Consider the following 18,666-nt stretch of genomic DNA (forward strand, 5'->3'; position numbering starts at 1 on the left):
GTAAACATCACTCTGACAAATTTGCATGTACTACTCTTTCAAGTTACAGCCACAGTCTACTTGTTCATGGACAAATAATCTTGCAAAAGTTGCTCGTCTGTAAGAACAAATTTCAGAAAGCAGTCAACTATGCTGACTTCAAGCATTCTCAAGCAACACACAAGGGGAACAACAAACATTTAAATTCCAACCCAATGCTGATTTGATGCATAATATTGCACTGTTGACATGTACAGTCACTCATAAGATTTCCAGCACTCCCTGACATAATCTGGAATTCCGACCCATTGCTGATTTGATGCATAATATTGCACTGTTGACAAGTGCAGTCACTCATAAGATTTCCAGCACTCCATGACATGATGTGGAATAGCTGTCCTTGATTGCCGATCCCTCTGACTTTGTATATTATGTCCCTTGATTAACTGCCTTCATTTGGTTTCTGTCGCAGAAGTTTTGCATGGAATGTTGGATTTCAGCCAAATTTATAATTTAACTTTATATTGATCAGATCTTTAAAGACTTGAATTTCCAGCATTCTACAGAATCATTTAGAGGAGATTGCTTATTGTCCTGACTGTTTTTCCAAAACTATTTGTGGGTTCAGCAGTGTACATCTATGATGGCCCCAATATGTCTTCCAGTATGTCTTAGGAGGCTAGGAATGGAGACAACATTTTTACCCTGGTATGCATATCATGATGAAAATTATTAAAATTCAGGAATTGCCTGGGGAATAAAAGCCTAAAATAAATGTAAAAAAAAGCTGATTTTATCCTTTAAAAGTCCTTGAATATCTTGAAGAACTCCTTGAATTTTGAGAATAACTTTCTTGAATTTATCTGATAATCAGATGTAGTAAAAAAATTCACATTGGATAATATGTCACATTTTATATTAAGAATTTTTAAAATGTATTTATTGTCCAGAAATGATGTATAAATAAATAAATAAATAAAATGGGATCAAATTTGGTGAATCACAGTTGCCAGACTGATAGTTAATATTGTAACATATAAAGAAAGTATAATTTCCATTAGACAGAATACTCCTTGAAAACTTTTACAAGTCTTTGAAGAGTCCTGACAAAACCTCTTCCAAGGATGTATGAACCATAGATGATGATGCAGCTAAGTAGGTCTTAAATTAACTTGGCACTGTAATACCATTAGTTCTTAAACCCATTGCATAAACATAGATCCCAACACATCCTGTTTAAGGCTCTGCCAAGCAAATTTTAGTTAGCAGAGTACTTTGTGATGCACCCATTGCTGTTTGCACTGGGATAATATTCATATAATCAGTTTTAGTTGTGTTAGGTTTTTGTTTTTAGCTTTGTGATGGAAAAATACTTTTATCCTTTGTTTAACAAACACTGGAAAACATCCTTGAAAGTTCCATTCTGTATTGCAGTGTTATCATAAATGTATCTCTTTTTCAGTGCTAATGATGTGCAGTCCAATCACAACAACAGTAACCAGTCTTCAGCATACCATGATACAAAAGACTGTGATAAAAGAGCTTCACGCCTATTGAACTTTTCTCCCAGTGAAGCAAATAGTTTACAGCAGACATCGTTTCAAGAATCAAGGAAAGATAAATCTGTATTGATAACTTCTCATTACAAGGAACATAAGATGCCAACACCAGTTTGCTTGAGTAATAAAATGGGAAATCCCAAACGCAGAATAACTCCAACACTTCTAAAGCCTGACTCAGAGATAAATAGGCCTCAGAACACTGTTTTCCTTGTGGCAGCAGAAAATGTATCAACTTGGCAATCTAAACCAAGCATTAAAAATGAAGACGCAACATTGAATCTTACACATGATGCTAATGAAAATGTGCATAACCTGGAATATGAAAGATGTCTTCTTAGGTAAGAAATTTTCCAAGTTGGCCTTTTTATGCGTACAAATTCTCAATCTGGTGGACCTTGCAGCCCATTTTTAAATGGTTCAAAAATCCTGTATGTAATCATTGATACATATACTTGGGTTGTACTTCTTGCTGTCTCTCCAAGGTTACTCAGGGCTAGTGATTTTCATCCGGTAAAATCAGGCTTCTAGGGGTGGACAGTGCTAATATCTTCTAAAGGCAGATTTTAATAACAATGAGTTTGTTAAAAAAAATATTCAAAAAGAAAATTAATCTCAGATTTGTATCATTTCATTTTAGAATTTGCTCTTTGATATCATAAAAAGAATGTTCTTTTCTAATTTTGTTGTGGTCTTTCATTCTTGCATGGTAGGTACAATATACATGTTGGTATGTGAGGTGGAGGTGTGAGTAGGTATGGGTTGGTAGATAGGTAGGTACATTTAACAATGTGTCTGACAAAATACTGGTTACCTGGTGCCAATTAAAACTTAAAAATGTTCAGTTCTAAACATTGGCTCAATGTGCAATCGTTTCTTTTCCTTCTCAGTGAGAGCCTTTTTGCCTTTCAAGTTGGTGCTTGTATTGACGACATGCAGTGTGCATATTCTGACAGAGCTATGTCTTATAGTAATTAATTGCACTTTTTCCAGGTGCCTTCTGAGCTTCGATTTTTCCGTATGCAGCTTCTTTTGTAGGTGCCATTCCAAACTCTTCCAACCACAATTGACGTAGAGCAGAGGACACAAAATGCCAGTCCTCTAGTGTTCAGTTTTCTTATAAACTGACCAACAAAATTTCTGTCGACTTTTTGCTCTAGCTATTCCCATTTCCATACGTTTTTAAAACCTTTATCTAAACTTTTCGTGCCATGGTCTCTCTTGATAACTCGGAAAGCCATTTTTTTGCAAGCATGCTTCTTCTTTCCATTGTCATCAGAAAGAAGAAAAATGGTTTTGGTCTAGCAGCCTTAGTTTTAGGCTATGTACCCCAGACCAAAGTTTATGGAATACTTGCACTTGTTGTGCAGATTATGCCTATTGATTTTGGGGTTAACATGTCAAAGGTTATGTTCTAGAGTTATTTCCTTGACCAATCTGAATAGCTTGCACTTAGAGTAATAAAGACACCTATTGACTTTGGGATCTTTTGGTCTTAAGCCTTGGTATGTGTAAGTCTAATCAGAAAATAATTCCGTTTTGCACAAGTATTGTTCAAAACAGCATACCTTGATCAAAGGTTCAGGTTGTTGAGACCTGATGGTCGATTAGCTCAGGGTCTGCAATGTCTTACAGTTGCCTATCAGGAACACTGTTCATAGTACTTGTATTTTCCTGTGGCAGACATACTTTTTTTATACAGTGAAAGTCTTTTTGTTCTTTGACATAAAGGTTGCTGCTGTCCCTAAAAATGCATCATCAGTCCATGAAACCTATTGTCTTTATGCCAGCAACAAAATATATATTGCTGCAAATTGTTCCAGAATGTCTGTTTTAGAAAATAGTTTGTTTCAAATACAGTAATTGCATGAACTTTGCAAGTATACACTCTAATGAGTATAAGCCCTGAGACTGGAAATTTGTCTGCTAGTTTGGCTTTTAAACCAGGGTACCTTATGCGAGTTGTTCATTACTGTTCTGTCCATTCTCATTACGCTCAACACATCAGGTCTTCCACTTGCTTTATTCAAACTCCCCTTTGCTTTCAGAAATTTGTGACTCCTGAGTATACCAGAGTCAATTCTATTATTCATGATTACCTGATTTATACAAATCTGTAAATCTTCATGAAAACTTTGCATAATATTTTCAGGCCCTACCTTTTTACATTAAATCCATCCTGTATGTAGAAATTTCCCCTTTGTTTTTCTTTCAAAGTTTCAGGTTAAAGTTCTAAAATATACATTTGTTTATTATTTGTCAAAGCAGAATTCCTTTTGGAAATTATATAGTGCTCACATACAAAAGGTATATACATTTTTTGTTCTCATTTTAGACTGGAGAAAGCAAAATTTCAGCATGAGACCCTATCAAAAACAGATTCAAGGTTATCCAATGTGACACCAACAAAAAGTGTGTTGGAGCACAACAGCAGTTTCATTGAAATGATGGAAGCATTATCTAGTGAGGTCACTAATAAAGATAAACTAGAGTTGTTAGTCCAACTCTACTGTGCTTGTCTAGAAGGTAAGAATTGGTATTTTCATAGGTCATGTTTTTCATTTGTAATTTCATAAATTGAAGTTCAGGTCTCTGATTTTTGCAGCTCAGTTCCCAGTCCCAGAAACTATATTTTTAATGTTTTAACCTGATTCATATAGTGAGCAAAATAAAAGTTTTTGTTCCCGTTTTTGGTATTCCTGATAATTTTCATTTTTTGATAAAGTAGTCCTTAGGACGTGGACACCATGACTGAGATGACTGGTCTGAGATAACCAGACTGAGATAGGAAAAGTAAGGTTAACAAAACAGGTAGATTTCTCTGTTGCATGGGTGAGAAAACAGTGAATATAGTAAGCACTGCACAGTGGGGCAAAAGCTGCAATTAGTAGTAATTACTGGGAATTTGAAACATCAGGTCATATTGCATTGTTATAAGGCTTATTTCGTAAGCTTTCAAAGTAAACATTTGTTTTAGTTTGAGTTCTAAAAGGCCTAATTTACACCATGATAATGTGTTAAGTACATGTACTCCTTTGTAGGATTGAGTTCTAAAAGGCCTAATTTACGCCATGATAATGTGTTAAGTACATGTACTCCTTTGTAGGATTGAGTTCTAAAAGGCCTAATTTACAACATGATAATGTGTTAAGTACATGTACTCCTTTGTAGGATTGAGTTCTAAAAGGCCTAATTTACACCATGATAATGTGTTAAGTACATGTACTCCTTTGTAGGATTGATAATCATCTTAAGATTTTCCTGGGTGCACTGGTGCTGTCTTTAAATTTTCTATGTTTTCTGCAATTGACTAAATATTTCCTTGTTTGTTGAATTTGTGACTTTTGTGTTTACAGGCCCGTTCTACAAGATATCTTGCCTGGGTATTGAAATCGGTTTTAGCAACCTGCTCAGTTTCTCTGCCTGTTATATCAGTAGTGGAGTGTCTGCATCACTGCCAGCACTTACCATTGCTATTGACAGGTTCTCTGATGTCAGAACAAAATATTTACAGGGTGTCAAATATAGCATAAGCTGAATCATCCCAATTAAGTTTTGAGAATAACTTTCTTGAATTTAGATTGTAACTTGTGTAACAACTAATGTACAGAAAGAAAACTATTGTACTTTAATTTAAGTGGTATACCTTAGTTGATATCACAGTATATACTGCAGTGCATATATTTTTGTGCTGCTAAACTCTGCTTGAAAGAATGCTTGGAGAAAACTTTACAGTGAATGGTTTTCTGCACATTAAGGTAGATGACTGAAATGCCAATGACTTCTAATTGCTATTTTGGCAATAAATTGTGACATAACAGCGAGAATTTATTAAACATAAGGCTTGACCTAAACCCTTTCACTCTCTGCAGTGAATAAGTTAGAAGAATATGACTTTGAGGATCCCTCACTATGTTTTTTCAGTCATATTTACTTCAGCAAACCCTGATCATTTCCAGGTATTCCCGAGTCTGCCTGTTTCCTTTCAGTCAATGGGTTTTCAGCTTTAAGTCTAGCTGGTGCTGTGTTGTCCAGGAATTTTTAAGTGTTTGTCCAATCGGGTCCAACTTCCTTTTGTTAAACCCGTGCGTTTATATGGGTATATAGTAATCCATCCATCCTTCCATCTGATAGTTGTTTGTATGTCTAGTCCCACTCTTTCTGTTCGATTGCCATGAAACTTGGTAAATATTTTGGACACTATCTGAAAATAGCTTATTGACAAGTCCGTTTTCTCCACAGGTTTTTTACTGTCCTTTTCATTAACTGAAGATGCACTTCTTGACAAATCGCTTTGCTCATGCATTGTTTTGAAAGGAGTTATTGTCTATTTTGACTTGTTTGATGCTGCTAGTCATGCAGTTTTCAGTGGAATGTTTTGAAACTTGGGAAATGTTTCATGATTATTATCTGAAGAGTTACTTTTTGACAGATCATTGTATTCCTGAAACTGTTTAGAATTTTTACTGAAAAACTTCTAAGTTGGTTCTAAATTAAAAGAATGCCTGTTTGACAGCCAATATGATTGCTATGTCAGCCATGTTGAAAATCTTGTTATTGTTACCCCTGCTAAATGATAAGACATGTCAGCATGGGATTTTGACCCGAAGATGTCTTATGATGTCTAGTTCATCCTAAATGAAAATGACATCTAGTATTTACACTGTTGTGGCCATCTCAAGACGTTTCTTAGCTGGATGATGAAACTGACCTGGAGTTTTCACCAAAAGACTTAATGGTGTCTGCATGTAGTTAGTTCTAAACAAATATCATGCTAATCTAACCTCTAAATATGGCTGCCATTTTTCCTTCTCGAAACTTTTGTCATAACTCCACTGTCTGGATGGATGGTCATATCAACATGGTGTTTTCACCAAAGACTTCTTATGATGTCTGTTTGTGCCAAATGAAAATGGTGCTATTAGACCTGCAATATTACCACCATGGTAGCCATCTTGAAAATCTTGTTTTGGCTACTCCTCATAAATGGAAAGTCATATTGACATTGGATTTTCACTGGAAGTCTTCTTATGGTGTCATCAAGTATATGCATTCCTTTTAGGCTGTTCACATTTTATATCGCAGCCATATTCTCAGACATTGTATGTTTTTTTAGGCTCAAAAAATGTGTCTGGAGGTCCCAAGAGGCAGGGAGGGGTCAGTATACATGACCCCAATAATGCAATGTCATTGATTTGATAATCTATTTTTTATTTGAGTCTGTAGAAAATATTTGGAAATTCAAATCTGAATAAAAGAAATAAACCTACCTATTTTTGTTCAAAGTATTTCATACACTTTCAAAGAAATAAATATTTGGTAGACTTGGCATTTTCATGTATCAATGCTATACACATATACATGTGCAAATGCTCACATAACCACAAGCACACTGATATTAAATAAAAACATAAAGTTTCTCACTTCAAATTTTATTGGATGGCAAAATATATAAGCAATGTAAGTATCATTAGTGTTCATCTTTGCATTATCTAGAGGGGGGTCCTGAGTGGCCGAGTGGTCTAAAGCGCTCTCTGTTACGGATCACTGCTATCTCATCTATGTCTGCGTGGGTTCAAGTCTTGGATTCGGCCAATGTGGGTATGTGAGAAAGCTTGCCAGTAGCTTCTTGAGGGTTGGTGGTTCTTTCTGGGGATTTCCCTGGTTCTTCCTCCACCATTAATACTGGCTGCCATGTATAGCCTAAACCCTACAACAACAACAAGCACTATCTAGAGACTAGATGATACTGTTGTCCAAACTTCCTGTTGGTTTCTCAGAGCAAATCCTTGTGAGTTGTTCATAATGTTAACATTGTCACAACTGTGATGCAGTTTGACCAAGAGATATGCTTGTCTCTATAGAAAAATGAATATATATCACATTTTGGAGTGACCATTTCATTGGGGGAAGTGGGTATAACGATTCTATGTCATCAACTAAGTAATGGAAGAGCAAAAACCAACAAGTTTGTAAAATTCAACAAATAATTTATTTCCATAGAATACAAAAATGCAGATGGAAAAAGAACTTACGGTATTGCAAATTAAATCCCAAATAATCCTAGAATTTCTAACACAAGTCATAATGATTAAAGTTCAGAATAAACTTTGGTGGTATTCCAAAATATATTCAATGCTGAAGTGTCTTCAAAAATCCAACTGATTCTGCTCAGATCTTACAGCACAAATGAATAAGTTCTTGATAAACAAGATTATTTAGTCCTCTACTTGACCTCAGGTCACAATTAGCATTTTCTGTATTAAAAAAAACCCAAACATTTACCTATTGGAAAATTTCATTCTGGGAGGTTCCAAATGTATACATGATAAAATCATAGCTATATTTAGAAGTTCTACTGCTAAAATTATAATATAAAATGTAAACAACAGGTAGACTCGGCATATCATGGGAAATTTCCAATGTTTTGGACTTGGATTGAGATAAACATGTTATTTACAAAAACAAAATCAATAAATCAGGTCATGTAGAAAATGAACTTAATTTGGGACAAAATCAAGTCCAAATTACAATTATCCATAGCATATAATAAAAAATAAAAATTAAAAAACTAACAATATATATACATAACAGGGGAGAAGATAATATTTTAAGTTTACTCGGGTGTTTACAGGTAATACAGCAGTAATAATGCCTTTGTCCCATTTGGGTGTTGATGATTTATCAGCACAAATCAACTTTGCAAACACGAGTGTGCAATTATGATTATATTTCAGTCATTCTATTTCATGGCTGAAAAATCCTGAAATGTATTATAACAAGGTTAAGATAATGAATTGTGAATACAGAGAACTAATTCGAATGTTCAGAGTGTCAGATATGATACATATAGACAGTGCTCCTATTTCGACAGATGTCACATACTTCAGAATGACTAATTCAGTATGTGCAATTAATTACATGTTCCCCCATACTGGTGTTCTTGACAAAGTCAGCCTGGAGTTTTTTTTTTAAAAAATGGCTGAGCTTTACTAATAGTGTATTGCATCCTTTATTTCACTCTTGAACACTATTCTGACAGCAGAAATAATCATGTTTATATATGGAGTAAAAATCCGACTTCAAATAAATGTTGACGCTGATCACAAACTTTATCAAAGATAACTTTGGCATTCTCATTCAGTGCAGTGATGTGTAATAGCATCAGTTATTCAGCATGTAATTCCCTTTATATCAACTGTATATCCTGTGGTTAGGTTTAGCTGAGCTTTGACTGTTGACTATTCATACTGATTACAGGCATAATAATATCGTGGTGGTTAAGAGATTTATTGTTCTTGTTGTTTAAAAAACTGTGGCTAAGATTCCTGAAAATCAAGTTGTTTTTTTTTATATACACTACAGTGTAGGGCGGTTTGGGGGTTCTAAATCATGTTCTTTTGTATTTCACAGCGTGTTATGGCAGGTATGGCCCACGTGACAGTGACCCTTACCTTTCATCTGTGCCACAAGAAAGATCCCCTCTTAGTGCCAGTAAGACAATCTGTGCCACAAGAATGTTCCCCTTTTAGTGCCAGTGGGACAGTGCCACAAGAAACTTCCCATCATAGTGCCTGTAGGACAGTTAGTGCCACAAGAAATGTCCCTTCTTAGTGCCTGTAGGACAATTAGTGCCACAAGAAATGTGTCGTCTTAGAGCATGTAGGACAGTTAGTGCCAGAAGAATGTTCTTTCATAGTGCCTATATGACATATTAAAAACCCAAGAAAATAAAAGTAGATTATTATCATTGATTTTAGACAGAATCAAGTCCATCCTAAGCTTAGTGAATATACCCCTTCTGTGATACCTTGCACTGGGTTAACTTTTGAACCCACTTATAATGCTGGGTTGGGCGTGGATCCCATTGTTTTAAACAGAAAATATGAAAAGAATTGGCCCATAATTGTTGAACATGATGAAAATTGCAAATCAAAACTATTATATCAGTCTTTGATAGATCACTTATTTTATCATCAGAAATGGCAGTTAGTACCTGTCAGTTTCAATCAACATCATAAAATTGGCAACTTGTAATATAGAGGTTATATATTTTGTTAAATTATCTTTCTCAGTACACTGTAAATAACAATATTCAGCGAAATTTCAATCTATGAAAAGTCAATAATACTGGTACCGGCATTTAAGAAATACCAATTAAAGAAGTGAAATTTGTGCTTTAGTTCGATCTTAAGTCAGTCTCAATGTAATCATGATCATGAATGCAATATGCTTTGTTGTATTATAATGTAAAAAGCATCAATCTGCTGTCACAGCTACAAGCATCTCTGTGAGAATTTAATTACATGTGCTGTGTTTCCAATTTGTAGACGTGTTTGTTGTATTGCTACAATGAATTAAAAGTAGACATGCTTTGTTTTATCACCTTAATTATGTTTTTTGTATCCAATCAAATTAAGGGGTTGGATTTAAAAAAGAGTTAAAAGGCATGCAAATCATGGTGGTTAGTCAACTCATTTCAACTGATAATGGAACACTTATAAATATTATATAGACAACATAATTAAAGTAATAACATTAACACATTAAGCCCTAGCGACGACTTTATGGGGCAGGAGGTAGTAGCTACTGCCGAGCTCTGATGGTCATGATACACTAAAGTGGATGGTATTATAGAAAGGTAGACAGATGAAGCTCTACAATGATACCAAATAATCTGGAATATCTAGTTGCACTACAAAATACAGATAGAAAAACCTCATTTTTTGGACCCGACTTTTTTTTATGTAAAATTCGCCCCATGTGAGAATCCCATTTTGTGTCCGGATTTTAGACTTTTTGGTCTCAGATGTAAGGCAAACCGGTATGAACTGCAAAACAGACAGATGAGCCTTTGCAAAAAGTAGGATAAGATGGGCATTTGGAATAAGGAGTGGTCACCATACGAAAATAATGGCTCCGTTTAGCAAAAAAAACCCAAAAAAAACCACGTCAAACTTTTACCCGTTTGCTCATGTGCGAGTCAAGTAGCCAACGAAAAATGATGTTTCTAACACAACTAGGCAGTATGTTATTGAAAGATGACTGGGGATTTGGTGTTTTCAAGTCTATTCAGAACTAGCTTTCAAAATGTGTTTCCTACTCGATTTTCAGGCAAAAATGGCAAAAACCTCCAGGGGTTAATGTGTTAATTGATGATTTATTCTAATCGTTTACAAATGTGATCAAGGATAGCAAGGGATCACATGGAAGGATTATTCAGTGCAAGAATTTTTTTGTTTCACAGAAATGGTTCATTATGGAGAAGATAATCTTAAAATTACCGAATAAGCATTCAAGTTTGCTTAACAGAAGTTTTGCTGCATATGTTACTTGAAGTGAAATTATGGCATCTGTATTTTAAAAATAGAACAATAAAACAAGTTTTGATGTTGACAGTTGTTTCATTAATTAAATATGTGTAGTTTGGGAAAAAAGGAGATATTTTTTGTTGTGTATTGAATATATCCATGTGTATGTGTATATGCAATGAATGTTGACACCCTTTTTTAACAATCTTGCAAATGCTTGTTATCTTGAAAATAAAGGAAATTATTTATCCAGATAAGTGAATGTCCTTGAAAAGACATTTTGTTGACAATTATTCCCATTGTGATTATGAAATGGGCTTTAAACCATTAAATAGCCCCTCCTTCCATCTTTCTCATTCTTGATGTCTAGCTGGGATGGCTTTTTCCTTCTAAGTTTTGCAGTGACATATAAATTGAGTCTTTTATCTCATGTTGAGCATCTTTGGGTGACACATTGCAGTTGTTTTGCATATTTTGGTGTAAAATCCAGCAGTGCTAATTATAGAAATGTTTTGCATCTTTAGAGAGCATAAATCCCTCTTTATGTATGTGGGGCATCTTCCTTGTGATATCCAAGTACCGTATCATTTATCATGTATGTGGGGCATCTTCCTTGTGATATCCAAGTACCGTATCATTTCTTATGTATGTGGGGCATCTTCCTTGTGATATCCAAGTACTGTATCATTTATTCAATCTTGATTATGTCCTTCATAACTCAGTTAATCTCAGGAGTGTCAAACTTTATTTCTTCTGCTGCAACTTGGGCAGCTTGGCAGCTTCATACTTTGTCCTTTGCAGCTTCATACATTGTCCTGGGGTACCATTTTTTGATTAATGTAATGAGTAAGAAGTGGTTTGATCAATCCATTTTCCTTTTGGCTTTCACATCACTGTGTCATTATTCTTCTTGCATGAATATTTTTTCTTCTTTGCCCATTTTGTTGGTTACTTGTTGCAGATGTTTCGGTAATCATTGCAGTCCACCGAATGAGTGGAGAAGGGGGTATCTTTGTATATTATACATGTGTGGCATATTCAGAGAATAATTCCCTCTAAGAAGAGTGACTGAGGTATAGATAAAGATGACTGTATCACAGAATATATTAGTATGAACATTGAAAGAATAGTTCCTCCAAGAAATTCCAAGTCCACTTTTAATAGTCAAGGAACAATTGGTTGTATATATGGAATCCAAAGTGGAAATGGTAAAATATGCGAACATTTAAAACCAATAATGCATATATAGATTCTGTGCCTTACCTCAATTTTAAGACACAAAATACAGAAAGAACTATGTTATTCATATCCATCTATCTCCACCAGGGCCATGTTTGCCATTATGTTTTGGGTTGGATCCGAACAGGCTTTCATGGCTACCATAGATTAACTACCACTCTATTTGACTCGCAGTTCTGTACTTGACACATTTCTATCTCCCATGACAAGAGAGCAAGGATTAGGTTTTTGAACATAATATTTAGTAATATGCCTTGTAAATTTGAACCTACCCAGGATTCAATCATAACATGAGAGAGAATATAGTAGACACTATAGATTGGCTTGACACCAGATTATTTGAAAAATTAATTTCCTTTTTTGTTTGGTTCCATAGCTAACCTTATGCCCAATCTTGTGGTGGAATTATACTTCCTGACACAGCTGCTAACAGCCAGAGGAAGTGAGTCCCCTGCATCTACCCCAGATGATGGTAAGAATACATGAGATGAAAGGTTTTCATAAAGACATCAGTATCTCACCTCTTTTTGAAGTAAGAGAGAGAGAGAGAGAGAAAGAGAGGGGGAGAGAGAGATTGTTTGAACGTTTAAAATTGAACTTTCTTATACTTAGGTGCACATCTGTATACCAATTTTCAAAATGTATTGTATAGCCATTATTTTTCATCCTTGGTTGAAATTTCAGTTGCACAGGGCTGAAACAGTATTTTGTGCATATGTTTTGACCTTTGTATGAAACATTAAATAAGTGTCACAGTTTTTGTTTTTACACTAGCTCATTAGGCTTTATTTGGTGTGTCTTAGTTTTACTAAGTTATATGAGAGTTTTGACTAATTGTAAGTTGATATGACTAATTATAATGGGCTCATTAGCACTGGATGTAACAAATTTTATTTGACTCATAAGCAAAAGATGTGACTAGCTGTGGCTGATTCATTAGCAACAGACATGTTTTATAACTCGTTATTTCTGTTCAGAACATTCTGGAAGATTTTAGTTATCTCAGTAGATCTGTGAAATTTTCATGTTGTTACCAAATTTCAGTGATGTACAATAAATGAATATTGTGATCTTATATGAAATGACATTAATGTATTAAGTACTGTATCATTCCAATAAAGTGAAGATCCCCAAACATTGTCCATTTCAGATATTGACGAAGAGAACTTATTTACATCAGTTCACAATGCAGTTTATTTCGCTGTGAGCAGTTTTGAAAAGGAAAGAAGGTTTGTGATGTAGTGTCAGGAATGGGGCATACTCATAGTAATGTGCATAATGTATAAGTCAACTGCAAACAACATATAGACCCATAACTACTGTCATATAATGCACCTACAGATTAGGGTCTATGATGTTTGTGATTCTAATGATCCTGATTGGACAGTGCATTATTTGTATCGATGCTCTTTACAGTGGGATTTGACTTGATTGCAAGTATATACATATATTCAAATTTAAGTATTCCAGTTTTTTGAAACTTTTTGGATTTTTCTTGCCTGACTGTAAGTCCAAGTGAGGCGATGGAACAGTCATATCTGTCATATGCCCTCTGTTCACAATTGCTGTTTACAATTTCCTAAAATCTGCTTAGCATAACAGACCAGGTTTGAAAGTAAGCACCATGGCTTGACGCTCTTTTGGATTTGTTAAAATGACAATGATCTGTGGTCAGATATGACCACCATTTATAAAACTTGAAACACCTTTAAATGAGTATTCTTAAACTGCTGAATAGAATTTGGCTGATTTGACTGAAAGCATCTTAGCATGAAGCTCTGTCAGATTTGTTCAGATGACATGTATATAGTTTCAAATACAGCTGTTGTTACTCAAAAAAGAAAAACATTTAAATGACTTCTAAAAACAGCTCAACAAAATTGGACTGAACTATACACTGATCAGTACTTAAGTGACTCAGCGTGACGTTTTCAATGGAATTCTATGCAGATTAAATCTTTAATTTGCCAGTCATAATTACAATACGTATTCTGGGTAAATTTTATCTATGAGAAACTGCAGTATGTTTCAGAGTTTATAGTATAAACCTTGGACTGGAACCCTCACATAGCATCATTTGTTCAGTATGGAATCAGAATGAATGTAGTCAGACAAATGATCACGATGGGAGGCAAAAGAAACTCCTACACTGAGAAAGACAAGCTAACCATCATAACCACACACAAGTTTAAAACACTGACTGAGAAGAACCAAGAAACAATAAAGCACTGTTTTATTGCAAGTCAATAAAATGTTAGATAACGTTGTGGGTTTTATACCATTTTTCAGCACATGACAGGCTATACATGGCAGCTATTATATTGGGTGGAGGAAGAAGATTCACCAATCCACAAAAAGCTACTTGCATGTTTCTCACATGGCCATATTGGCAGAATTGAGATTTGAATCCATGCAAACAGGCAAGATGTCAGTGATTTGTAAAGGCGAGTGCCTTAGTCCACAAAGACAACCAAAGCCATATGATGATTAGTCCCAATTAATGGAATGTAGTTTCTGAATGAAAATGGAGCGAAATGATAAAAATGTTAAAATGCAGTTTTCATATGAACATTTTATGTCATAATGAAACTTTCATGTCATGTTACTATGGGTAGAAAATCAGCATGCATGGTATACATTAGTGTACATTATACCAAAATATGATAACTTGTGCTTTATACTTTGTGCAAAAAATAACAATGAGTGGTCTGCACCACTCATTTCTTCCTACTACCCATGGTCAGTATGATCACTATTGTTATTTTTATTATTAATATTTATTTCTTATTTTATATTTTTAATTTTTTGTGCTGTTGTGTCATTGTTGTTTTTGCATCTTAATCGTCTAATATTATTTTTACTGGAATAGTAATTTTTTTTATACATAATTGTTGCTTGACATTTCAGTTTATGATGTGTTAAGGGTAGAACGATGCCCATGTTGATCGCAGAAGATACTTGTGCTTGGTGTTGCCAGGGAAAGATTAAGTCAGTCTAGGTTTTCTTGGGTTCATAATGGTGTGAGAGTTTACGTTAAGTTTCCCAGTTATTGACCACTGATGCAGCAATATTGTGATATTTGATGCATTGAAACTCATCTTCCACAGCACAGTTTTTATAGAGAAAATATAGACACTTTGTTCCAAAATAGCCACTTTTGCTCTCATTGTTTTTTATATATAGTACCTTAGAGATGTTCTATCTAAACATGCATGGTGTCTGGGAAAGTCTCTTTCATAAAAAGGTACATGCCAGGATAATCTGATCACTCAAGTTAGTGCATAATGAAAATGAGTCAACATTTGTAATTGCATCTGTGAATGACAACTCTACACTGAAATTGCCTTGTTTGGGTAAGTTTTACTTTAACTACATATATGCATCCAGATGATGGTATCTTCTTTAATTCAAATCTCCACATTTGTGCTATGTATAATTAATGAACAGCTTACCTAATCAACCCAATTACTGTAATAACTATTCAAACTGTGGTTGTGGAAATGCATGGAATAAATAAGTATATAATCTTTGTGCAATCATTGCTCAGTATTTGAGCTTATAATTTTTTAAAATATGATAAATCTTCAAAATTAAGTACCCACATGTGTTTATTTTAACCAGACACAGAATGTCAGGTATGACATTGGGGTCATCTCTTAAGGAACAATGTCATTGCTAGAAAAATATTTGAATTTTTCTGTCTCACTTTCCTTCTCTTCTACAACTTTAAAATCTTGTGAAATTAAGGGATGAAACCTGTTATACTTATATATCATTATTAGAAGACGTGATGTGAACCACATTCCTGTCTTCATGATCAAGGTCACAGCTAAATATTTTAAAGGAATGGTATGGCCTTCAAGCCTGTCATCACTATTAATAATTCTCATTAAATTTAAATGTTCAAGGTAATGTTGACATTGACAATTAAAAACTTACAATGTCATAAAAATTTGGGTAAATTTAAGCCAGTTTCTACTAAACTGGTGGACTTTTTGTGCTTAAATTGTACAGATGCAGTTTGTATAAGAAACTATTACCTCATATTCATACATGTGAACCATTATGCTTTTTTCACTAAATTACGCCTTATGCGTAAATGTATTTGAATTACACGTTTCGTTATATCCCCCTCCCCCAAAAAATTGATAATTTGTTTTCTCATTTTTATTAACATCCCGTTAATCCCACAGTATTCTAGAAAAGACGGCTTTTATGTAACTACGACATAAGAGTATGCTTGTCTGTAGACTAGTATGCACTTTCCTAACAGTATTATGTTCTATTTATAGCAGCTGCCCTATTTCCAAGAAACATGCTGGTTTCTACTTTCAACTTTTGACATCAGTTTCTATTTATAGCAGCTGTATGGCTTAGTTAGGAGAAAACAGACTCATTTCCCAACTTTTAATCTTTGCTTGCAGATTCTTTGTTCTAATTGATATCTGGTACAGAACCAGTCTGTAGGTATTTGGTGCTAAAAGTCAAGTCAGATTTATCTTAGTCGATGCATGTGTTAGACCAAAAATATTTTTCCAATAATTTCACAGATGGATTAGGAAAAGATGAAAAAACCGATTCAGAGATGAATACATGAATTACACAAAACAGCATTAAATTCTAGGGCAGCTTCACGCCCCTTGCAGGCTGTGTGGAAAGGTCATGGTGGTAAAACGAAGAAACCATGAATTAGCTTGTTTTACTAACTCCAATACTAAGGTGACTTCTGTTTTTACAGCAGGACTACATTGGGGGCACAAATTTTATAAATGCAGAGGCGTTATCTACCGAGTTCTTAATAGAACACAGACTACCCCTAGCGGTAGAAGACTACATTGGTCCTTTGTTCAGATGGATGTTTCCCGATTCCAAAATTGTTGAAAATATGCAGGTGCAAGAGCAAAATCATCTTATACTGTTAGGTGTTTAGCAGAAGATAATTCACTTAAAATTGCAGAAGCCATGAAAATTGGGCAGTTTAGTCTTGCAACAGACAGGAGTAGTGATTATGACAAAAAGTTGTACCCAATCTGTGTAAGAGACTTTAACAATGAAAAGGGCAAAGTCAGAGTGCCCTTCTTTCATTAGCAGAATTAACAGTAGATTCCACTGGAGAAAACTTTTTTTTATTTGCTTGATATTTCTTTGAATAAACATAAATTGGCAGAACTGTATGGGGTTTTCAGCTGATACTGCATCAGTGATGACAGGAATTCATAAAGAAATTGCATTCTTTATTTTGAAAAATGTCTCCATCAGTGTACATATCAGATTGTCTCTGTCATATGATGCACCTTGCTGCAGGAAAGGCTGCTGATAAATTAGAATGAGAATTCCTGAAGTATAAAGTTGACACTCTACCTGACAATGTACTTCATGCGGACAGAGTTTATTTTTTTTCTCATCTTATTTCCCAGCTAAAAGACTCAATAACTGGAAGATATAAATTTCCTCTTTGTCAGGTTATGAAAGGAATATTGGTTCTTTACCATTGTAATGCTGACTGTGAGAGATTGTTCAGTATTGTTGACAAAAATGAAACTGAATTTAGATCCAGGCTTTGTAACCCAGCACTTAGTGCTCAGCTGGTGTGCAAAGCATTCATAATCTCAGCTGGTACAAAGTGTTTTGAAATGCAATATGAGAGTCTCTTGCTTTTTAAAGCTCATAGTGTTATATATGAAAACCTGAAGCAGTAATTGATGTTAGAAGTCCAGAGGGATAAATAAATCATTTTGTACATATGCTCATTAATTTTTATCATATTATATGTGGATTAATCTTTTTCTGCTCGGATTACTCTTTTTGTCCACTTGGATTACACTTTTTCCTTGCCAGGGGTTGGCATGCATGCATATTTTATAGATTTTATATTTGTTACTTTAATCTTAGTTTTATATACTTTTTAAAGAATTATAATGCTTTCCTTTCATCTTTTATTTTGTATTACTACATGGTTTTTGTTTATTTTGGAAGGCTTTATCTTCGTAAAGTTTTTGTGCATTTCTTAATCTTTACATTATTAGATCTAAACTTTTAATGGATACTATATAGCCAGTATTGTGCTGACATGCTGTTAAATCCTATACATACTGTAATTCTTAGCCATATTATAATTGTAAAATAATTACAGATAAATGGATGCAACTTGATTTGCCTTTGTTTTATTATTAGCAGCTGTTTCTCATACCATGTTGTGGGGTCATCTCTTCAAGGTCATTGTTGTGGTGTTGTACTGCATACTGAATTTTCCATTTCACTTTCATTTCCTTTGTAATTTTAGAGCCATTTGAGATAAAGGAATGAAACTTAGTATAACTTATATATAATCACTACAAGGTGTGACCCATGCCACACTGGGTGTCCTTTCAACAAGGTGAAGGCCACCTATCACTATTTTGGTTTCTGTGACATTTACTCTTATGCTTTCTTATTTAAGAGGTGTTTAAGATAAAGTGATAAAACTTAATACCTTTTTTTACCAGAAGATGTGTTGCATTTCACATTTGGGGTCCTATTAAAGTCTAGATCACAGGTAAATATTTAAAATTTTCTCCTGTTTCTGCTTTATTTCATAA

The 18,666-nt window shown here is 34.4% G+C and overlaps 1 protein-coding gene across 2 annotated transcripts in view; it reads left to right on the forward strand.

Annotated features, from left to right (window-relative positions):
• LOC149808155 (codanin-1-like) overlaps positions 1-18,666 on the forward strand; it is a 107,338-nt gene that overhangs the window by 14,007 nt on the left and 74,665 nt on the right. For both annotated transcript variants that reach the window (XM_089973947.1, XM_089973955.1), the window contains exons 3-6: positions 1,442-1,879; positions 3,874-4,064; positions 12,465-12,560; positions 13,239-13,317. In XM_089973947.1, coding sequence (XP_089830073.1) covers positions 1,442-1,879; positions 3,874-4,064; positions 12,465-12,560; positions 13,239-13,317 — 804 coding nt within the window. The remainder of the gene's footprint in view (positions 1-1,441; positions 1,880-3,873; positions 4,065-12,464; positions 12,561-13,238; positions 13,318-18,666) is intronic.

Source organism: Sinohyriopsis cumingii, chromosome 1, assembly GCF_028554795.1.
Source record: "Sinohyriopsis cumingii isolate HCF-2022 chromosome 1, ASM2855479v2, whole genome shotgun sequence".
NCBI classification, from domain to species: Eukaryota; Metazoa; Mollusca; class Bivalvia; order Unionida; family Unionidae; genus Sinohyriopsis; species Sinohyriopsis cumingii.